This window comes from Aethalodelphis obliquidens, unplaced genomic scaffold, assembly GCF_003676395.1.
Source record: "Aethalodelphis obliquidens isolate GAN/ISIS:26980383/991018 unplaced genomic scaffold, ASM367639v1 scaffold8, whole genome shotgun sequence".
Classification (NCBI taxonomy): domain Eukaryota; kingdom Metazoa; phylum Chordata; class Mammalia; order Artiodactyla; family Delphinidae; genus Aethalodelphis; species Aethalodelphis obliquidens.
The window spans coordinates 33197774-33218521 of record NW_020837952.1 but is presented as its reverse complement, the minus strand read 5'-3'; the positions used below and the strand labels follow the sequence as shown (position 1 = coordinate 33218521).

The 20748-nt window shown below is 36.7% G+C and overlaps 2 protein-coding genes across 15 annotated transcripts in view; one reads left to right on the top strand and one right to left on the bottom strand.

Annotated features, from left to right (window-relative positions):
* TMTC3 (transmembrane O-mannosyltransferase targeting cadherins 3) overlaps positions 1-9595 on the bottom strand; it is an 83323-nt gene extending 73728 nt beyond the window's left edge. For all 3 annotated transcript variants that reach the window (XM_027107143.1, XM_027107144.1, XM_027107145.1), the window contains exon 1: positions 9410-9595. The gene's annotated coding sequence lies outside the window, so the exon portion shown is untranslated. The remainder of the gene's footprint in view (positions 1-9409) is intronic.
* An 83-nt stretch (positions 9596-9678) lies between these two features.
* Positions 9679-20748, top strand: part of CEP290 (centrosomal protein 290) — a 97310-nt gene continuing 86240 nt past the window's right edge. For 4 of the 12 annotated variants that reach the window (XM_027107138.1, XM_027107139.1, XM_027107137.1 and 1 more), the window contains exons 1-11: positions 9842-9993; positions 10199-10260; positions 10532-10661; positions 10813-10890; positions 11875-11944; positions 12310-12356; positions 14049-14192; positions 18357-18410; positions 19154-19303; positions 19698-19880; positions 20517-20606. In XM_027107138.1, coding sequence (XP_026962939.1) covers positions 10560-10661; positions 10813-10890; positions 11875-11944; positions 12310-12356; positions 14049-14192; positions 18357-18410; positions 19154-19303; positions 19698-19880; positions 20517-20606 — 918 coding nt within the window. In that variant the 5' untranslated portion in view covers positions 9842-9993; positions 10199-10260; positions 10532-10559. The other 8 variants (XM_027107131.1, XM_027107134.1, XM_027107142.1 and 5 more) reach the window with 8 other exon arrangements.

Sequence of the window (20748 nt, the reverse complement as noted above, 5' to 3'; positions counted from 1 at the left end):
CCTACAAAAACAAACCCCCCAAAATTAAGAAAATGGTAATAGGAACATACATATCGATAATTACCTTAAATGTGAATGGAGTAAATGCTCCAACCAAAAGACACAGGTTTGCTGAATAGATACAAAAACAAGACCCATATACATGCTGTCTACAAGAGACCCATTTCAGACATAGGGACTCATACAGAATGAAAGTGAGGGGATGGAAAAAGATATTCCATGCTAATGGAAATCCAAAGAAAGCTGGAGTAGCAATACTCATATCAGATAAAATAGACTTTAAAATAAAGAATGTTACAAGAGACAAGGAAGGACACTACGTAATGATCAAGGGATCAATCCAAGAAGAACATTTAACAACTAGAAATATATATGCACCCAACATAGGAGCATCTCAATACATAAGGCAAGTGCTAACAGCTATAAAAGAGGAAATCGACAGTAACACAGTAATAGTGGGGGACTTTAACACCTCACTTACACCAATGGACAGATCATCCAAAATGAAAATAAATAAGGAAACACAAGCTTTAAATGACACAATAGACCAGACAGATTTAATATTTATAGGACATTCCATCCCAAAACAGCAGATTACACTTTCTTCTCAAGTGCGCATGGAACATTCTCCAGGATAGATCACATCTTGGGTCACAAATCAAGCCTCAGTAAATTTAAGAAAATTGAAATCATACCAAGCATCTTTTCTGACCACAACTCTATGAGATTAGAAATGAATTACAGGGAAGAAAACGTAAAAAACACAAACACATGGAGGCTAAACAATACACTACTTAATAATGAAGTGATCACTGAAGAAATCAAAGAGGAAATCAAAAAATACCTAGAGACAAATGACAATGAAAACACGACGATCCAAAATCTATGGGATGCAACAAAAGCAGTTATAAGAGGGAAGTTTATAGCTATACAAGCCTACCTCAAGGAACAAGAAAAATCTCAAATAAACAATCTAACCTTACACCTAAAGGAACTAGAGAAAGAAGAACAAACAAAACCCAAAGTTAGTAGAAGGAAAGAAATCATAAAGACCAGAGCAGAAATCAATGAAATAGAAACAAAGAAAACAATGGCAAAGATCAATAAAACTAAAAGCTGGTTTTTTGAGAAGATAAACAAAACTGATAAACCATTAGCCAGACTCATCAAGAAAAAGAGGGAAAGGACTCAAATCAATAAAATTAGAAATGAAAAAGGAGAAGTTACAACAGACATTGCAGAAATACAAAGCATCCTAAGAGATTACTACAAGCAACTCCATGCCAATAAAATGGACAACCTGGAAGAAACAGACAAATTCTTAGAAAGGTATAACCTTCCAAGACTGAACCAGGAAGAAATAGAAAATATGAACAGACCAATCACAAGTAATGAAATGGAAACTGTGATTAAAAATCTTCCAACAAACAAAAGTCCAGGACCAGATGGCTTCACAGGTGAATTCTATCAAACATTTAGAGAAGAGCTAACATCCATCCTTCTCAAACTCTTCCAAAAATTGCAGAGGAAGGAAAACTCCCAAACTCATTCTATGAGGCCACCATCACCCTGATACCAAAACCAGAAAAAAGATACTACAAAAAAAGAAAATTACAGACCAGTATCACTGATGAATATAGATGCAAAACTCCTCAACAAAATACTAGCAAACAGAATCTAACAACACATTAAAAGGATCATACACCATGATCAAGTGGGATTTATCCCAGAGATGCAAGGATTCTTCAATATATGTAAATCAATCAATGTGATACACCATATTAACAAACTGAAGAAGAAAAACCGTATGATCATCTCAATAGATGCAGAAAAAGTTTTTGACAAAATTCAACACCCATTTATGATAAATACTCTCCAGAAAGTGGGCATAGAGGGAACCTACTTCAACATAATAAAGGCCATATATGACAAACCCACAGCAAACATTATTCTCGATGGTGAAAAACTGAAAGCATTTCCTCTAAGATCAGAAACAAGACAAGGATGTCCATTCTTGCCACTGTTATTCAACATAGTTTTGGAAGTCCTAGCCACGGCAATCAGAGAAGAAAAAGAAATAAAAGGAAAAAAAAAGAGTAATAAACATACACTCGAGATTCTGATATATTAGCTTCAAAACTGTAATTTTAAATACAACGTTATATAATAATATATATAACATACATAATATTAAATTATTGACCATGCTATTTTTGGATTTAAGACTTTTAGTTGAAAAATATTAAGAATTTAGACAAGTTTACAAATAAATACTGAAATTTTTATAAGACCTTGGGAGTTGCTACGGCTTTAAGTTTAGTTTACTAGCTTTATAAAAGTTGTTTGAGAAAGTCTTGCTTGTTAAGTTAGGCATCTGAAGTCCTCAAATAAAAATGAATATACTAAAACTATAAATGCAGTTTTAAATTCAAGCAACTTAATTAGGTTTTAAATGTAGCTGATTAAGGGTATTCAGTCCTTTCAATCATTATTTATTTGTTATACGTTGAAAAGGGGTATGTTACTTTATAAACAGAATAAGATTTGTAGGTTGAATTTAAAGGCTTAAAGAACACAAGGTTATAAAATGTTACTTAAAGAAACTTGGACTGATCTCATGATTTCTAAATACAATTAAGTAATAAAAAGTTATGCAGTCACTTTAAGCTGCAAAGCAAATTCATTCAGTAATTGAAATACTCAACTCCAAGATAATAATCAAGACCCTGAACTTGATTTAACTTTTGGGCACTGTCCTCTGCTCTAGGCTTGGGATCACTGCGTAGGAGAAGCATGTTGTTATGGAATGAGGATACAGTTTATTCTTCTCTTTCTTTACCTACATTCTTGTTAAACATAATTTCTGAGCACTATAGTGTTAGAGCAGAATGGAGAGAGAAGAAAGGAAGGAAAGCAAAAGAGCTTACTTGACCACTATATTCAAGATGAATCTCTTATAGGTGTTTGAGGGTTCTTTGGGGACAAACCCCACATCATTAGGGACTGTCACCTGAAATTCCCTTTATGTCTACTTCCTCCTTGGAAACTGGTGGTATCCAGCTTTTCTTTGCTGGGTCCCTTTGCAACCACCACCCCTACCTCCAAGCTCTACTCCCACAAGTGGCTTTTTGGGGCAGAACTTCAGATGAGTCCACAACTGAGCTCATGAGCAAGCACTAAAACTAGCTCTCTCCTTTTCTCTCATTATTAAGCTCCCTGGGGTAATGTTTTAAAATTCTATTTTCTTGGCCTTTAATAAACTTGGTATGGGTGAGGTGTTTAAGCAGAACCAAGCAGATTTATCAATGGGGTGCTAATCTTCACTGAGCCAATGGCGTCGCAAAATGTTTACTGTTCATGACTACCACCATTATGGTTAGTTTTATGTATCAACTTGCCTAGGCTATAGTAGTATTCAAACACTAATCTAGGTGTTGAGAAGGTTTTTTTGTTTGTTTGTTTTGTTTTTTTTTTGCCGTACGTGGGCCTCTCACTGTTGTGGCCTCTCCCGTTGCGGAGCACAGGCTCCGGATGCGCAGGCTCAGCGGCCATGGCTCACGGGCCTAGCCGCTCCACAGCATGTGGGATCCTCCCGGACCAGGGCATGAACCTGTGGACCCTGCATCGGCAGGCGGACTCTCAACCACTGCGCCACCAGGGAAGCCCCCTGAAGGTATTTTGTAGATGTGGTTAACACCTATAGCCTGATGATTTTTACGTAAAGGAGATTATACTCCATAATGTGGATGGAACTCATCCAATCAGTTGAATCACCTTAAAAGCAAAATTGAAGTTTCCCTGAGAAGAAACTCTACCTCATGACTGCATTATCAGGTCCTGCTGAAGAGTTTCTAGCCTGCCAGCCTACTCTACGGATTTTGGATTCACCAGTTCCAAAATCCTCTAAGTCCATCCTTTCATATAAATGTCTTGATTTGATATATATTTGATATATGCTTAGTTATCTGGTTTGATTAAAGCTGGATATCTAAAGGGTGGGGGGGGAGTCTCAGCTTGGAAAGCTAGCCTCTGCTACTTGCGGTCATATCCTTCAACAGGTAGCCTAAACTTCTTTAAATGGTGTCCTCAGGAGAGCTGGAGGGCAAATCCCAACGGACAAGCACTTTTCAAGTCTCTGCTTACTGCATAATTTTTACTATCAATCAAGCAAGGTAAACCCAGAAGCGATGTGGGAGAGGTTATAAAGAGTCAAGACAGGGCTTCCCTGGTGGCGCAGTGGTTGAGAGTCCGCCTGCCGACGCAGGGGACACAGACTCGTGCCCCGGTCTGGGAAGATCCCACATGCCGTGGAGCGGCTGGGCCTGTGAGCCATGGCCGCTGAGCCTGCGCATCCGGAGCCTGTGCTCCGCAATGTCAAAGGATGTCACTATATATGTGCAAAGAATCCAAACGCAATTGAAGACCACTCATGAGCACATTACAGGCATACAAAACAATATAATTCCTTCAACAAAATTGTACTGAATGCTCACTTTTCCTAATACTCCCACAGTACAATTATGGAAAAAACAAGCCTAGAGGAAAAGTTTATATGAAATCTGGGAATATTTAGTCTGGAAAGGATAGTCTTCTCAGCTCAATAATTTCATGATTATATCTTTTTCAATAAGTAAAACTTTGGCTTGCATAGTTTGCAAAGTCTGTATTCACAATGACTCCTACTAATCTTTCCAGTCTCCTCATGTTGGGAGAAGACAAGTGTTTGCTTGCTGCACACTGATTCCTCTCCACAAGAACAAGGCAAAACAAAACACTTTCTGTACACAGTGGAGACTAAATTTCTCATGGCCATGCTTTATGTTAGAAGCTGGAAAAGTAAGCTACCATTCATTTTCTTGATAAGACAGCATAAAAGGAATGGAGATTAACATTTGGAGTATAGGTTGATTGGTACATAGAACAGAGGTAGCAATTATAAAAGGCAAGTCTTTTTTTTTTTTTAACCTCTTTACTGGAGTATTATTGCTTTACAATGGTGTGTTAGTTTCTGCTGTATCACAAAGTGAATCAGCTACTCGTATACATATATCCCCATATCCCCTCCTGTTGCATCTCCCTCCCACCCTCCATATCCCACCCCTCCAGGTGGTCACAAAGCACCAAGCTGATCTCCCTGTGCCATGCAGCTGCTTCCCACTAGCTATCTATTTTACATTTGGTAGTGTATATATGTCCATGACACTCTCTCACTTCGTCCCAGCTTACCCTTCCCCCTCCCCGTGTCCTCAAGTCCATCCTCTACATCTGCATCTTTATTCCTGTCCTGCCCCTAGGTTCTTCAGAACCGTTTTTTTTTTTTAAGATTCCATATATATGTTAGCGTACAGTGTGTTTTCTCTTTCTGACTTACTTTACTCTGTATGACAGACTCTAGGTCCATCCACCTCACTACAAATAACTCAATTTTGTTTCTTTTTATGGCTGAGCAATATTCCATTGTATATATGGGCCACACCTTCTTTATCCATTCATCTGTCGATGGACACTTAGGTTGCTTCCAGTCCTGGCTATTGTAAATAGTGCTGCAATGAACATTGTGGTACATCACTCTGTTTGAATTATGCTTTTCTCTGGGTATATGCCCTGTCGTGGGATTGCTGGGTGGGATGGTAGTTCTATTTTTAGCTTTTTAAGGAACCTCCATACTGTTCTCCTGGCGGCTGTATCAATTTACATTCCTACCAACAGTGTAAGAGGGTTCCCTTTTCTCCACACCCTCTCCAGCATTTATTGTTTGTAGACTTTTAAAAAGCAAGTCTTTCTTGTGAAGTGATTTTGGTCAGATAATACTGCTCATAAAACAACAGAGATGAAAGAAGGCAGATTCAGGCAAGCGTTCCCGTAGTAAAGCCATTTATAAAATTGTCAGATAACTTCCCTTGGTGAAAACTGAATGATTCAGAAAACTTCATGAAAAATAATAGTGGGTTTTAGTGATTTTCTCAAAATTATATATAGTGAGCAACTGAACTAGAACTTGAGTTAAATTTCTTAGTTAACAGTTAGATACAAACATATTTTAGTGCATTAGAGCCTAGACCCTAGCTAACTTGTTTCCTACTGCATCCCTGGTGTCTAGCACAGTGTATAAGCCCCAAAATATTGTTAGAATGAGTAAAGTAATAAAATTTAATCAAGATTTTGGGGCTTCCCTGGTGGCGCAGTGGTTGAGAGTCTGCCTGCCGATGCAGGGGTCACGGGTTCGTGCCCCGGTCCGGGAAGATCCCACATGCCGCGGAGCGGCTAGGCCCGTGAGCCATGGCTGCTGAGCCTGCGCGTCCGGAGCCTGTGCTCTGCAACGGGAGAGGCCACAACAGTGAGAGGCCCGCGTACCGCAAAAAAAAAAAAAAAAAATTTAAGCAAGATTTTGCACTTAGTCGGGACTGTAATTGAGACCTGGCTTACAACCTTAGCTTCATTAATTATTATGAAATTGCTTAGGTTCTCAGAACCTGTTTTCACTTCAGAAAAATGAATAAAACTTGCCATTACGCCAGGTGCCTTCAGTTCCTGAGAATATAAATGTGAATAAGAAGGTGAAGGAAGTAAGGGTAGAAAAGACCAACACAGACAAAACGAAACGAATAAATAAATAAATAGAAAATAACAGTTGTAATGAATGAAAAAACAAGAAGAAAAATAAGGTGTTGCAATAAAAATAACAGATTACTACTACAAAAATAAATATGCAATTTTAAGCATAGTAAATGACATAATATGTGCTCCAGAAACATTAGCTTTCATCTCTGCCTTCCCTTGCTAAATTATGAATTAAAAACAATGAATGAAAAAAAATAAAAACAAATAAAAACAATGAATGTGGGAATTCCCTGGTGGTCCAGTGATTAGGACTTTGCACACTCAGAGCCAAGGGCGTGGGTTCGATCCCTGGTTGGGGAACTAAGATCCCACAAGACATGCAGTGTAGTCAAAAAACAAACAAACAAACAAACAAAAAACACTGAACGTGAAGAGTATCTAATTCAAATTCTTGAGTAATCAAAGTTACATAATTAGAATATAATGATATTTAATGTAGATTGTAAGACTGAAGAATAAGCACGTTACAAGTACTGGTTCCCAACATGCCTGAGAAGGCAATATAGCAGTTATGAACATATCCTTTAGCCAGAAAGATTCGTGTTCCATCATACTATTTAAGTTTGAGCAGAGTATTTAACCTTTCCAAACTTTGCTTTCTTAACTTAGCTGGAAAATGAGGACAAATTAAGCAGCTATTTCATTGGATTGTTATGAAGATTAAATAATGAAAAAGCTATAGTAATCAAAATAGCTTGCAGCTAGCATAAAAACAAACACGCAGATCAACAGAACAGAATAGGGAGGCCAGAAATAAACAAAGGAACCAAGAATATACAATGGGGAAAGAATAGTCTCTTTAATATATAGTGTTGGGAAAACTGGAGAACCACATGCAAAAGAATAAACTGAACCCGTATTTTATACCACTCACAAAAATCAACTCAAAATGGATTAAAGAACTGAACGTAAGACCTAAAACCATAAACCTCCTGGTAGTAAACAAGGGGGTAAGCTCCCTGACACTCGTCTTGGCAATGATTTTTTGGATTTGAAACCAAAAGCAAAGGCAACAAAAGCAAAAATAAATAAGTGGGCCTATGTCAAACTAAAAAGCTTCTGCACAAAAAAGGACACCAACAAAATGAAGAGGCAACTTATGGAATGAGGGGAAATATTTGCAAAAATATATATATGAAAGCAGGTTAATATCCAAAATATATAAAGAACTCTTACAACTGAATAGCAAAAAAAAAAAAAAACTGATTAAAAAATGGGCACAGGAACTTCTTCCCAAGAAGACACGTAATGGCCGACAGGTACATGAAAAGGTGCTCACCATCACTAATCATCAGTGAAATGCAAAGCAAAATTACAATGAGATTATCAATTATTTTACACCTGCTAAGAATGGCCATCATCAAAAAGAGATAACAAGCATTGGCAGCAAGGATGTGGAGAAAAGGGAACACCTGTGCACTGTTGGTGGGAACGTAAATTGATGCAGCCATCACAGAAAACAGTATGGGGTTCCTCAAAAAATTAAAAACAGAACTACCATACTTTCCAGCAATTCCACTTCTGGGTATATATCCAAAAAAAACAAAATCACTATTTTAAAGTGTTATTCATTCAGCATTATTTACAACAGCCAACCCATAGAAACAACCTAAGTATAAATCGATGGATGAAAGGATAAAGAAAATGTAGTACATACACACAATGGAATATTATTCAGCCACAAAAAATAAATCTTACCATTTGTAACACCATGACAACACGGATGGACCATGAGGGCATTACGCTAAGTGAAATGCCAGACAAAGAAGGACAAATACTGAGTGATCTCGTTTATATGTGGGATCTAAAAAAACCGAATTCATAGAAACAAACAGATCCATCAACAGGTACAAACTTTCATTTAAAAGATATATAATTTCTGGGGATATATAGTTTAAAAAAACGTTAATGAACAGTGTGTGACATATCATCTTTCAGTAAAGGACTAGACAAAATTATAATTCCTACAAATCTGATGAATGTCTTTAAATGTATCTCACAAAATCAGTATATCTGTTTTTATTTTCTACTGAGCTATTTCTACTGAACGGTTTGGAAAGAAATCTATTGTTTTCAAAAGTAAACTTCAATATCAATTATAGGGAATAAATGCAAGAAAGTGCTTAAAATAAATAAATAAATAAATAAAGATGAGAGGCACTGCTCCAAAGAGTTGAAAATGTCATTTGGTTTTCAAGTCTACATCTTCTTAAGAAAGTTTTCCTAGTGGTGTATCATACTCCAGCACGGCTGAGCAGCCAGATGAGCAAAACTTGCACAAATAAGAGCTGTAAACACCTGAGAAGGCGTTTTCATAGGAAGGCACTCTCCGTCAGCAAACAAGTGACAGCAACAGGGCTGGTGAGTACTGAGGCCCCTTCTCTCTCCACCCCCCGCAGTGGCCTGGGCAAGTTATAACCTCTCCTCTCTAGAACCTTCCCTCTACACCTACTAGCTCCTCAACCTTCAAGTCCTTCAATCCGCGAAGGTAATAGCGCTACAGGTAAGGCGATCAGGGTCAGAAGATGCGGTGTCCCCAATTCCTCACTCGCCGCCAAACCATGATCGCGGCCCCCAGTCCACTATACAGACAGATTCTGATACAGAAGAAGGCTAAAACTTTTTCTTCTTACAGAGGGCACCACCCGGAGCGTCGCCGGCAAACGCCCTAGGAGAGGGCGGGGTCTTCCCACCTCTTCAGACTCCGGCCCCAACATTAAGAGCTTCTTTCAGCCGGGATCGCTAACCTCAACTCCTCCCCCACCGCTGACCGACAGCCCGACCTCACCTGGAAGCGGTTCCACCAGGGAATGGCTTAGAGAAACCTCGGGAAGAGCGGTCCGGCGAGAGACGCCACCGAAGGCACAGTCATGGTCCGCCTCGTTCAGCCGACCAGTGCAGACACGCCTCGGCCGCCGCGCCTCCCGCCTCGAGGCGGTTCCCCCGCACCCCGGTATAGTCGCAGCCTCCCGCACTGCACGCCGGGAACGGCCTATCTCCACTTCTCAGACTTCAGCGTCCAGGACGCCCCGGCCTCCAAGCAGAACTGCACTCTGGGATTTGCAGTCCTCATCCCAGGCCTTCTCTCCTCCCTTAACACAGAATCCAGGGACCTCGCTGCGGAATCTAAACGTAAAGCATCGCCCACGGTCGTGAAATGTAGGCGACACTTGCATCCGGGCTCTTGTTCCGGCCTTGGCTAGGTGGGAAATGCGTCGCTTAGCAGCCGCTGCCGCTATTACTCGCTAGGGATCAGTTGGCGGTATCCAGTGTCCGATTGGAACCGCGCTGGAGAGCCGTCAGGCGTGGCGGCGGGGCTCGGCTGGGTGGGTGTGGTAGCTGAGGGGCCGCCGCTGGATGCCAGGTTTGGTTTAGCTGGGTGGATCCTGGAGAGCGCGGACAGAGAGTTCTTCCCGCAAAGGTTCTTTAAGCCTAACGGCCCAAATAAACAACAGCCCCTTAGTCTTTGATTTGCAGTCCATCTGCCTTACCCTCGCTTCAGCCCTGGTTTCTTCGGCCCAGCTGCACTCATTTCAATCGTTTACTTTCTCGCTTTTTTTTTTTCCCCTCTTAATCCTAGCTCCTGTCTCTCAGAATCAGTGGTCAATTTCAGCCTTCCAAGCATCGCACGCTTTGGTGGTAAGGGGGCGTGGAGGAAGGGGGCACAGAATCCTAGTTCTAGCTTACATTAGTTTAACCATGGAAGCCGTCATAATTTAGCCGATAAAATATCTGATGATTTGTCGCAACTGCTGTAATTTTGATCAAGGTTATTTTACCCACATATCTGTTATACAGTTAAGGAGCCATACCTCTTTGCTAACATCGTGGAGAGTTGTAATAGCGTAATCTGTAAAAACAGTAATGCTGTTTACCTTGAAAATGCTAATACCCACTTGTATTGTTACAGAAAGTAAAGCACAGTGAAAGAATTCAAGATGCCACCTAATATAAACTGGAAAGAAATAAGAAAAGTTGACCCAGATGAATTGCCTCGTCAAGAAGAATTGGCAGATAATTTATTGATTTCCTTATCTAAGGTACTTAATTGATAAATAATGCATAGATATATACATACAACTATGATAGTCTAAGTTGTCCCTGAAATCACTGAATGGTACAACTGGAAGATTTCTTGTATTTTGCTTAAGGGTTATAAAATATGAAATAGTTGCTTTTCTCTTTACTTAGGTGGAAGTAAATGAGCTAAAAAGTGAAAGTCAAGAAAATATGATACACCTTTTCAGAATTACTCAGTCTCTAATGAAGGTTTGTATACAGTAGGTTTTAATAATAGCTTTGACTATTAGAGAAAGTGTAAGAATCTTTTCTTAGATAATTTAATCTCTGTGAAAGTACTTTGTAAAATCTAAATGACCACTAAAAAATGAGATATCTTCAAATGTCAACTGAGAATTTTAGGTGAAAAACATTACTAGTTTCTGCTCTAAAGTTCCTAAAAGAGTGTGTAGGGGAAACAGAATGGTTATGTTTAAAAAAGCATAGGGAGGTCCTATGTTAATTATGTTACAGCTTGTTACAGTAGCTGACTACTGTTGGGATTTGTTAGGAGGGGAAGAGATTTAGGTGTGAGAAGACTGTAAAGGTGAAAGACTGATGAATAGTTTTAGGTAAGTGGAGGGCAGTGGTAAAGTGTTAAGGAGATTCTAGAGCTGGAGGTTACTATACATAAAAACTGGGAATAGAAAGTATGCATGTTCTTTACATTTAAGGAGACAAGTGCAGAAAGTTTATAATAGCAGGTTGTAGAGGAAACAATGTTGGGTATAGTTTAGAATAGGCTGTCTAGGGCCTTTAAAGACGTATTTTATGATATCAGCAATTAGCAGCCATTAAAGGTTTTTGATCTCTAATTGGTAGATACAAAAATATGCCTTAAGAGGGTTAAACTTATGAAGGAAGTTAGACAAAATTATGGACTAGAATAATGAAAATTAGAATAGAATAAAAGAGATAGTTGAAAACATTACGAAGAGAAAAGTTGCAATACTAGATGTAAGACTTGAGGGAAAAGAGGAATAAAAGATATTTCAAACTCTTAGGAATCTAGAAATTACAGCCTTAAGAAAATCATCTATTCATTCAACAAATGTTTGCTGAATCTCTCCTTGTGCCAGGCATTGCAGGCAGTAAGTACTGGGATAGCAAATACAAAACAAAATTCTTATTTTCAGTGCTTACATTCTAGTGTAAAGGCATACTGAAATAGCTTTTTTTATTCTTAACGTTTAGATGAAAGCTCAAGAAGTAGAGCTAGCTTTGGAAGAAGTTGAAAAAGCTGGAGAAGAACAAGCAAAATTTGGTAAATGCCTTGGGGAAAAGATTATTATGGTGTTAAATAGTGGATTTCATTTATTCACTAAGCAGTGAAGAATTAGCTTTAATATATTGGGTTGACCAAAAAGTAAGATCTTATGGACAAATCCAAACAAACTTTCTGGCCAACCCAATATTTTATAAAATGTGTATACTCAGTTTATTTTGAAATATTTTTCTAGAACTCCTATTTCATGGATCAGGTACAAAATAGTTATTTTCTTATGTTACCTTATCATTACAACCATGATGGAATCTTTAAAAATTAATTTTATTATTTTATTGAAAATTATTGAAAAGTTTGTTTTGAGATAAATCTGACCAATTGAAATATTTATCTTTTTTTAATAGAAAATCAATTAAAAACTAAAGTAATGAAACTGGAAAATGAACTGGAGGTATGTTCTATTGTATTCCTTAGGGTGTAATCATTGTAAATATTATTTTCGATTATTATTTTTAAATTTTTTCATTGTAATTAGCTGGAAAAAGTCACTGGAATGATATTGTGTTTATAATTGTTCAGTATATATTTTACGTGCCTATTTATGTATCTTAAATTCTGCTAAGGATTGCACATCCAATTGTGAACAAAATAAAAACATTGAATAACCTCATGGAGCTTGTAGTACAGAGAAATATACAGAGAGATTACTATAACTGAGGTGGAATGAGGCATGTTGGAATTTGAGGAACAGTGACAGAAGGGTATAGGAGAAGAGGTAGCTTTTGAGAAAGCCAAGAGCCAAAATGTGAATGTATTGTTAAGGAACTGAATACATTGAGATTACTGAGACTGTGGGAAAGAATGTGATACAAATGGATTAGCCCTTATAAGGAGGAAGGACCTTTTTCCTTGGTAAAAGGGAGGAAGGAAGAATGGATATGAACAGAAGCTTTTGATGTTTGTAGGTTTAGTGCCTGAAATTTGAGAGGATGGAGAGGTCATCTGCTAAAAATAAGAGTGAAAGATGTGTGGTCAAATTTTAAAGAAGTCAGATAAAACCAGAAATATAGTGGGGAATGAACTGGAGATTTCAGGATCTGGAGTCAGATAGTTTACATTCAAACCCTGGTTTTTTAGCATGTTAACTGTGCGAATTTAGATGGTTTATTTTGTATTCCCTGTCATATCCAGCTTCTAGGGAAATACCAGTCATTCTCAATAAATACTTGTTAAGTGAGTTATGAAGTAAGGTCGATTCTGTGTTAGTGTTTAGCAAGGCAACTACTACAGAATAGAAGGATAGGACAGTTGGAGATGTTGGTAAGAAAGTGCTTTTTGAAGGAGGTTAAGAGTAAGAAAAGTTTAGTTAAGGTAGAAGAGTAACAGAACTGTATGCTAGGGAGATGAATGTGAGACAGATTAGATGACTAAAGGATTTTTGATGTTTTTGACTATGACCTAAAGTAACAGGAAAATGAAGCAAAATGTATTTAGTCTGCTGCAAAATTTTAAAGATAATCTAATTTTGGGTGTTCAATATGGTAGCACTAGCTACATGTGGCCATTAGCATTTAAATTAATTAAAGTTAAGAATTCAGTTCTTTAGTTTCACTAGCCACATTTCAAGTGCTCAGTAGACACATGTAGATAGTGGCTACTGTATTGGGCAGTGTAGAGAACATTTCCTTTATCCTAACACTGGTCTAAATAGTCAGTGGTATGAGGGAAAGGACAGGTTAAGAGCACCATGGCTCAGTGGCTAGGGTGGAGGCTCTGGTGATTTGTAGCCTGGTTTCAGAGCTCTGATACTCAGGGGAAGCCTAGATAGTTCATCTCAAGGATCATTGTATGCCTTTGCACTTTACCCTGGTGTCTGTGGCTCAGCGGCTATAACAAAGCCTGAGTGATTGACTGTTAATTCTTCATACTCTGGATGGCTCAGGAAGAGCTTAAGGGGTTGTCAGCCTGTGAACTAAAGCTTAAATATGCTTAATTTAAAAAATTGTTTTTAAGCAACATGATTTTAAACATCTCGTGCTGATTATGATAAAATTTAAAGTCAAGATAATTATTTTTGTTGTTGATTCATTTGAATCTCCAGATATAATGGAATTAATTTATACTTTGGGTTTATTACTTTAAGATGGCACAGCACTCTGCAGGTGGACGTGACACTCGCTTTTTACGTGATGAAATTCGCCAACTTGAAAAGCAATTGGAACAAAAAGATAGAGAATTGGAGGACATGGAAAAAGAGTTAGAGAAAGAAAAGAAAGTTAATGAGCAAGTAAGGCACAGTTTTTTAATGACTCTTAACTGTTCAAGTTACCAAAAAAACACCACCTGTTTATGCTTTTTATAATTATTACTGACAGTTTCAATTTTTATGTTTTATGTTATTTGTGGGAATTGATGTATGCTTATTGATAAGGTTTTATATAACAGTTCATGTTGTCATCATGTCTTTAAAATGTAATGGATCAGGTACATCTAGTGAATGAATATGACCTAGAGATTAATTCTTTATACATGGAGGTAACTTTTTCTCCGGGTGTTAGAATTCTTCACATAAAGTTGATGATTTGATCTGGAATATTGGTATGAAGAAATTAATAGGCATTCAGAAACAATTGATTTGGGCTTCGCTGATGGCACAATGGTTAAGAATCCGCCTGCCAATGCAGAGGACACAGGTTCGAGCCCTGGTCCGGGAAGATCCCACATGTCGCAGAGCAACTAAGCCCATGCACCATGACTATTGAGCCTGCGCTCTAGAGCGTGTGAGCCACACTACTGAGTCCGCTTGCTACAACTGTTGAAGCCCGTGCCCTAGAGCCCATGCTCCACAACAAGAGAAGCCACCACAATGAGAAGACTGTGCACCGCAATGAAGAGTAGCTCCTGCTCGCTGCAACTAGAGAAAGCCTGTGCACAGCAATGAAGACCCAATGCAGCCAAACATAAATAAATAAAATTTTTAAAATTTTTTGATTTTCTTATTTTTCATAATATATTTTGGAAAAAAAGATATTTATTTGTATCTATATTAGTAGTAGACTTAGAAATTAATCTTTTAGTGATGTATTCAATAATAAGTTTTTTATTTTCAGGTGTACCTCGCTTTATGTAATACGTAGATTCTTAAAAAGTGTTAATCTCACCATTTTGTAAATCAATTCATATTTTAAACCATGACATGTCATCTTTTATACAAGCATAGTTTATTATTACCTCTTACGTTATACTTGTTATTTACAAAATAACTCATGCAATGTTCACTTAAATTTAGTTTGAGGAAAAAATTATTTTTTTGCTGATAAGATTGTATTTCCTGTCAGAAAATAGTATGCTTCCTTTTTTTGCCTCAGCTGTCAGTGAACTTAGTACAAAATCTGGTGCCTACATGTATTAACTGTCCCATCCCTGGTGCCCAGAAGCTTTTTCTACCTTTGTGTCCTTTATAAGGTCAATATTGTATCACATCCTGATAATCTCATTTTGTCCATTGTTCTCTTGGAAATAGATGGTTATAAATTTTAAGTAAATGACATTGATTATGAGGTAACATTGCTATTTAAAAAGAATTCATCATAGACTGATTTGTAAGGAAAAGCATCCCCATTCTTGATATATCTATTTTATTATATAGTTTGGAAGTCACGTAAAAGTGAGCCATCTGTACAGTTTTTGCGGTGGAAAAAGTATGGATTGATGCCACCTGAAGGTTAGGAATAAGCTCTTAGAGGATTATGTGTTTAGTTGACTCAGTGAAACATAACAGATCTATAGATTTCTTAATCATGAAGGGTCCAACCTATGCTATACAGTAATAGAATTGCTTAGGGAGGTGGCTGTGTATGTGTTTTTCTGGGCTATTGTTCTTTTGTCTAGCCCATATATTAGTCAACTTCTCACCATTGATACCACACACTGTTAGCTAATCAGAACCACCATGTCTATTCATATCTTAGACTACTATCTTCATTCATAGGCACACACACAGACAACTTGAATATATGGCTTATGTACCTTTCCAGCTGCTAGATTTCTTGAAGTAGAATATGGATATGAGTTGCTTTAGCAATTTCTTCTTTGCCCTTAACCAGTCATTCAGTTTTACTGAGTACTTATAGCATGCCAGAGACTGTGCTAAATACTGAGGATACAGTGGGCAACGCTATTCTGCTTCTCAACGTTATTCACTGTCAATAACAAAGGTAACATAAGATAATATGATAGTCTGGGGATACATAAGGATATAAGAATACTCTGGAGTACTCTGGAGGGGTATACCTGAGTCAGTCTTGAGGTTCAAGAAATGATCTGTAAACTGAGACCTGAAATAAGAGTTAGCCTGGAAGAGGGAATGAGATGTAGGTGGTGGTTAAGGAAAAGGCATTCTGGGTAGAAAATACAGTGTTTACTAAGACCTAGAGGTAAGAGATAGCATGGTGTATTCAGGGAACTACAGTTATTCATTCTGGCTGGAATATAGGTAAAAATAGCTAGTGTAGAGTCCTTACTATGTGCCAGATACTTTATATGCATTAATTCATTATTCCTCATTTGATACTTATATGAGAGTGGTGACATTTCCCCCAGGCTACAGATGAAGAAACAGACACAGAAAGGGTAGGTAATTGCCCATGGTTACACAACTAATAAATGATAAAGCCAGGATTTGATCCAGATTTACTCAAATTCTGTGCTCTTATCTGCTGTGCTACCCTACCTTTCCAGCTTTAACATTTATGATCCTCTAGAGAGATAAGCAAAGGCCAGTACCTGAGGAATTTGGTCCTTTTTCCAAAAAGGAGCCAATGAAGGATTTTGAACTCAGGGATATCATGATCAGATCGGTACTTTGCAAGTTTACTCTCCTTTGTGGAGAGTGGATTGAAGGGGGCCAAGACTAGTAAGGAGACATTTGTGCTAAGTCAGTGTGACGATGGACTAATTAGTGACTGAGGGGGATTAGGGACATAGACATGTTTGAGGGATGTAGATGTAATTGGATATGATGAATGATTGGTTGTTGGTGAAGAGGGAGGAATGGGTAGTCCACCTAATTTTCTGGGTTGGGCCACTGGATAGGTAGATAGCGCCATTCACTTAGAAGTGACACAAGGGGAGTTTAGAAGGCTTGTGATTATTATTTGTTTTGTACATGTTGAGTTTGAGGTCCCTGTGGGCATATTCAGAAAGGATATCTGGATAAGAAACTCAGAGATACCGGATAGATGGTAAGAATTTGTGGGTCATCAGCATAGATACTGAAGCAATAGAAGTGATTGTAAGGCAGATGTCTAGGTATAGAAATGTCTAATGCAAGAGGAAGTGGTGCTTCAAGGAATAGACCAAGAAAGGACAAATATCAAGAGTATGATGTTTCAAAACCAAGGAAAAGGAGCATCAGTAGTATTAAATGCTTTAGCCTTAAGTTCCTGACATGTCTCTTCTTGTTAAAATTTTCCAATTCAAAACAGGATGGGACTGTTTCTTAACTCCCAGATGATAATAATAATAATGGTAAAATTCTAAGATTCGTATAGCACATTGCATTTTATTATGAAGTTTCTTTAAACTTTTTTTTTGAAAACTTTATCTTCATAAAGATGGTAAGAAAAACAGTAAACACATAGTCTTCATATAGATTCACCTGTTAACACTGTGCCACATATGCTTTATCTTTGTACACACAGACTTATTCTCCTCCCCTCCCCTCCCCTCCTTTCTTTTTTGCTGAGACATCAGAGTTAATTGCAGATATCATGATACTTCATACTTAAATATTGCAAATATCATGATATTTCATTCTTAAATATTTCAGTGTGTTTCCACTGAAAGGAAGTAGTTATATTTCCTTTATAACTATATAAGTAGTTATATTTTCCAATATAACTACTTATATAATTAGCATACTCAGGAATGTAATATCAATTCAGTACTGTTGTCTAATATGTAGTCCATAATCAGATTTCCTCTATTGGCCCAATAATGTCCTTTTAGTCTCCCCACCCAATATCCAAGCATCCATGCTTCTTTTTAACCATTATGTTCTACTGCTTTGTATTTCTAAGTAATTTAATGCTCACTGAGAGCAAAGAGTATTCTAGCTCTGGTAATAGAACTGCAAAATAATGAAGATCTTGGTTGGAAGACTACTCATTATTAGGTTTTACGCTGGGGGAAGAGGGTAATGTTTTGTTTTCTGTATCCTTTGGTTAGAGGTTTTTGTTTTTTGTTTTATAATCTTTTAAACTCAACCTGCTTCATCCTTCCTAATGCTTAGTTAGTTAGTTTTCAAAATTTTGGCGTATTATTCATGTCTTGGGTCGACATGAAATCCTCAGTAGTTAAACACTCTCTGTGTTATTGGAAAGGAACTGAAAACCTGGCATTACATAGAACTACTGCTGAATTTTATCTTATTTGTTTTTTGCTGTTTTAGTTGGCTCTTCGAAATGAGGAGGCAGAAAATGAAAACAGCAAATTAAGGAGAGAGGTTGGTAAAAAATTTTAGTAGTTGTGGTGGTTCAACAAAGATACTTATTAAAAAAGTGTTCATAAATTAATTCTGTAACCAGAACTGGAATCGTCTAAGTAATTGATGTTTTCAAACCATGTTTTATGATATGACTTTGTCTTAGGTAAATAGAAAATAAGTTGAAAGGTGAAGCCGTTAAGTACTACATTCATCTCTTAGGTCTATGTGGGTAAATCTTGCTTTGTTTTTTAAGCTGTTCTTTGCTAGTTTGCTAACTGAATATATGACTGGATTTCTCCCTTTTTCCTCTTACTTTATCTGGCATTCTTTTAAAACTTTTGTTTCTTATTAAATATTACAAATTCTGATTATTATTTGGTTCTTCTGAGCCAAATAATGTTTGTACATTGTTTATCCTGATAGTGCTTGTCTTTTTAACATAATCAAAATATTTTTTTGTTTTGGTTGGTAATTAATATTCTTGCTTTCTTTGATTATCCAAAATAATATCTCATTCTCCTAAAAATTTTTTTTCTTTAATTTCTAATTATTATATTTAATTATATATTGCCTTTCTTATTTCTAATTACCTTTTTCCTGTCCTCTTCTGGAGAACAAACGTCTAAAGAAAAAGGTGAGGCTTTAAGGGTGGTGAAACCTTGGAATTTTAAAGATGTGTTTTGAGATCACTATTCAGAGGGTGAAATTTTGTTTCTTTGGATAGTTTTTTTAATAGAATACTGTGTTTGATCTGCCTTCAGAATGAACAGCTTCGTCAGGATATTATTGACTATCAAAAACAAATAGATTCGCAAAAAGAAACCCTTTCATCAAGAAGAGAAGACAGTGACTACCGGTCACAATTGTCTAAAAAAAACTATGAACTTGTCCAATATCTAGATGAAATTCAGGTAAAATGGATAGAAGTCATTTCAAAGCAATGATCTTTATAAAGCTTTAATTTCATTATAATATAAAATTAGTATTTAGCCCTACATTTCAATATATTTAGTATAAATCTGCAACTATGTATTTGTAAAACATGAAATAAATTGCATCTTTGAAGTTGCAAATCTTGCAAATTCATTCTTGTTATATGCCTATCTTGGGCATTGTTTAAGAACTAAGATACTTACTTACACTTTTCTTGATATTTAATTTGGTTTAATTGACCAATAGCAATTGATACTAAATATCTATGAAGAATTCTGTTTTCTCCAGCAGACACGTATGACTCCATTTAGTATTAATTTAAATTTTAGTTTCTTAAATTGTTTTTAACTGTAGCATCTTTACCTTTCTTAGACTTTAACAGAAGCTAACGAGAAACTTGAACTTCAGAATCAAGAAATGAGAAAAAATCTAGAAGAGTCTGTACAGGAAATGGAGAAGATGACTGATGAATATAATAGGATGAAAGCTATTGTGCATCAGACAGATAATATAATGGACCAGTTAAAAAAAGAAAATGATCATTACCAGCTTCAAGTAAGAATTCTTGTTTGACTTATTTGGGCAAACTTCATATTGCCTCATTACTATTTATTTGAAACTAGAAAGTACTTTTAACTTTCTAGGGTATGAATTTTTGTCTTATGCTCTAGTATGTCATCTTATACTGTAATATGTTGCCATGGTAATTATTTGTCTCTGTGTTTCTCTAGTCCCCTTACATATACCTTGTAATTACTGCCATATAGAGTATATGGGTGATACCTGAATGAATATGTAGATAACAATCCTGCAAATTTTCTGCTAAAGCCTCTTAGAAGTCCTGTGGACCATCAAGCTTAATTTTATACCTTAAAATAAATACACTCTAAATATCATAGAAACCAATATATTGTTTACTACTTACATGGGATTAAACTTGTTTAAAAAATAGAGTAATACTTAAAAATACAATTCTCTAATGACAAAAAATAATTATACAACTGTAAAGATGCACAAACAATTAAAGGTCACCTTAACTACAGAACTGCTCCCATAATGAATATGCATTTGTAATGTATATGTATATATGTGCATGTGTATGCTTATCATGTGTGTAAATATTCATATACAACAAATACATGTATAGTACACTAATTTGCAACAGTTCTTGAAATAGTTGTTGCCTTTTAGGTGCAGGAGCTTACAAATCTTCTGAAAGCAAAAAATGAAGAAGATGATCCAATCATGGCAGCTGTCAACGCAAAAGTAGAAGAATGGAAGGTGCTTTTTTCAATTGCTATAATAGCTTGTTCATTTTCATTTTAGATTTCAATTTTTTAGTCTTAATTTTCTTTAAAGTTCTTGTACTAGTTAATGACATTTTTATTAGGCATTTTAAAAAGTGTATTAGATGTTTTAGCTG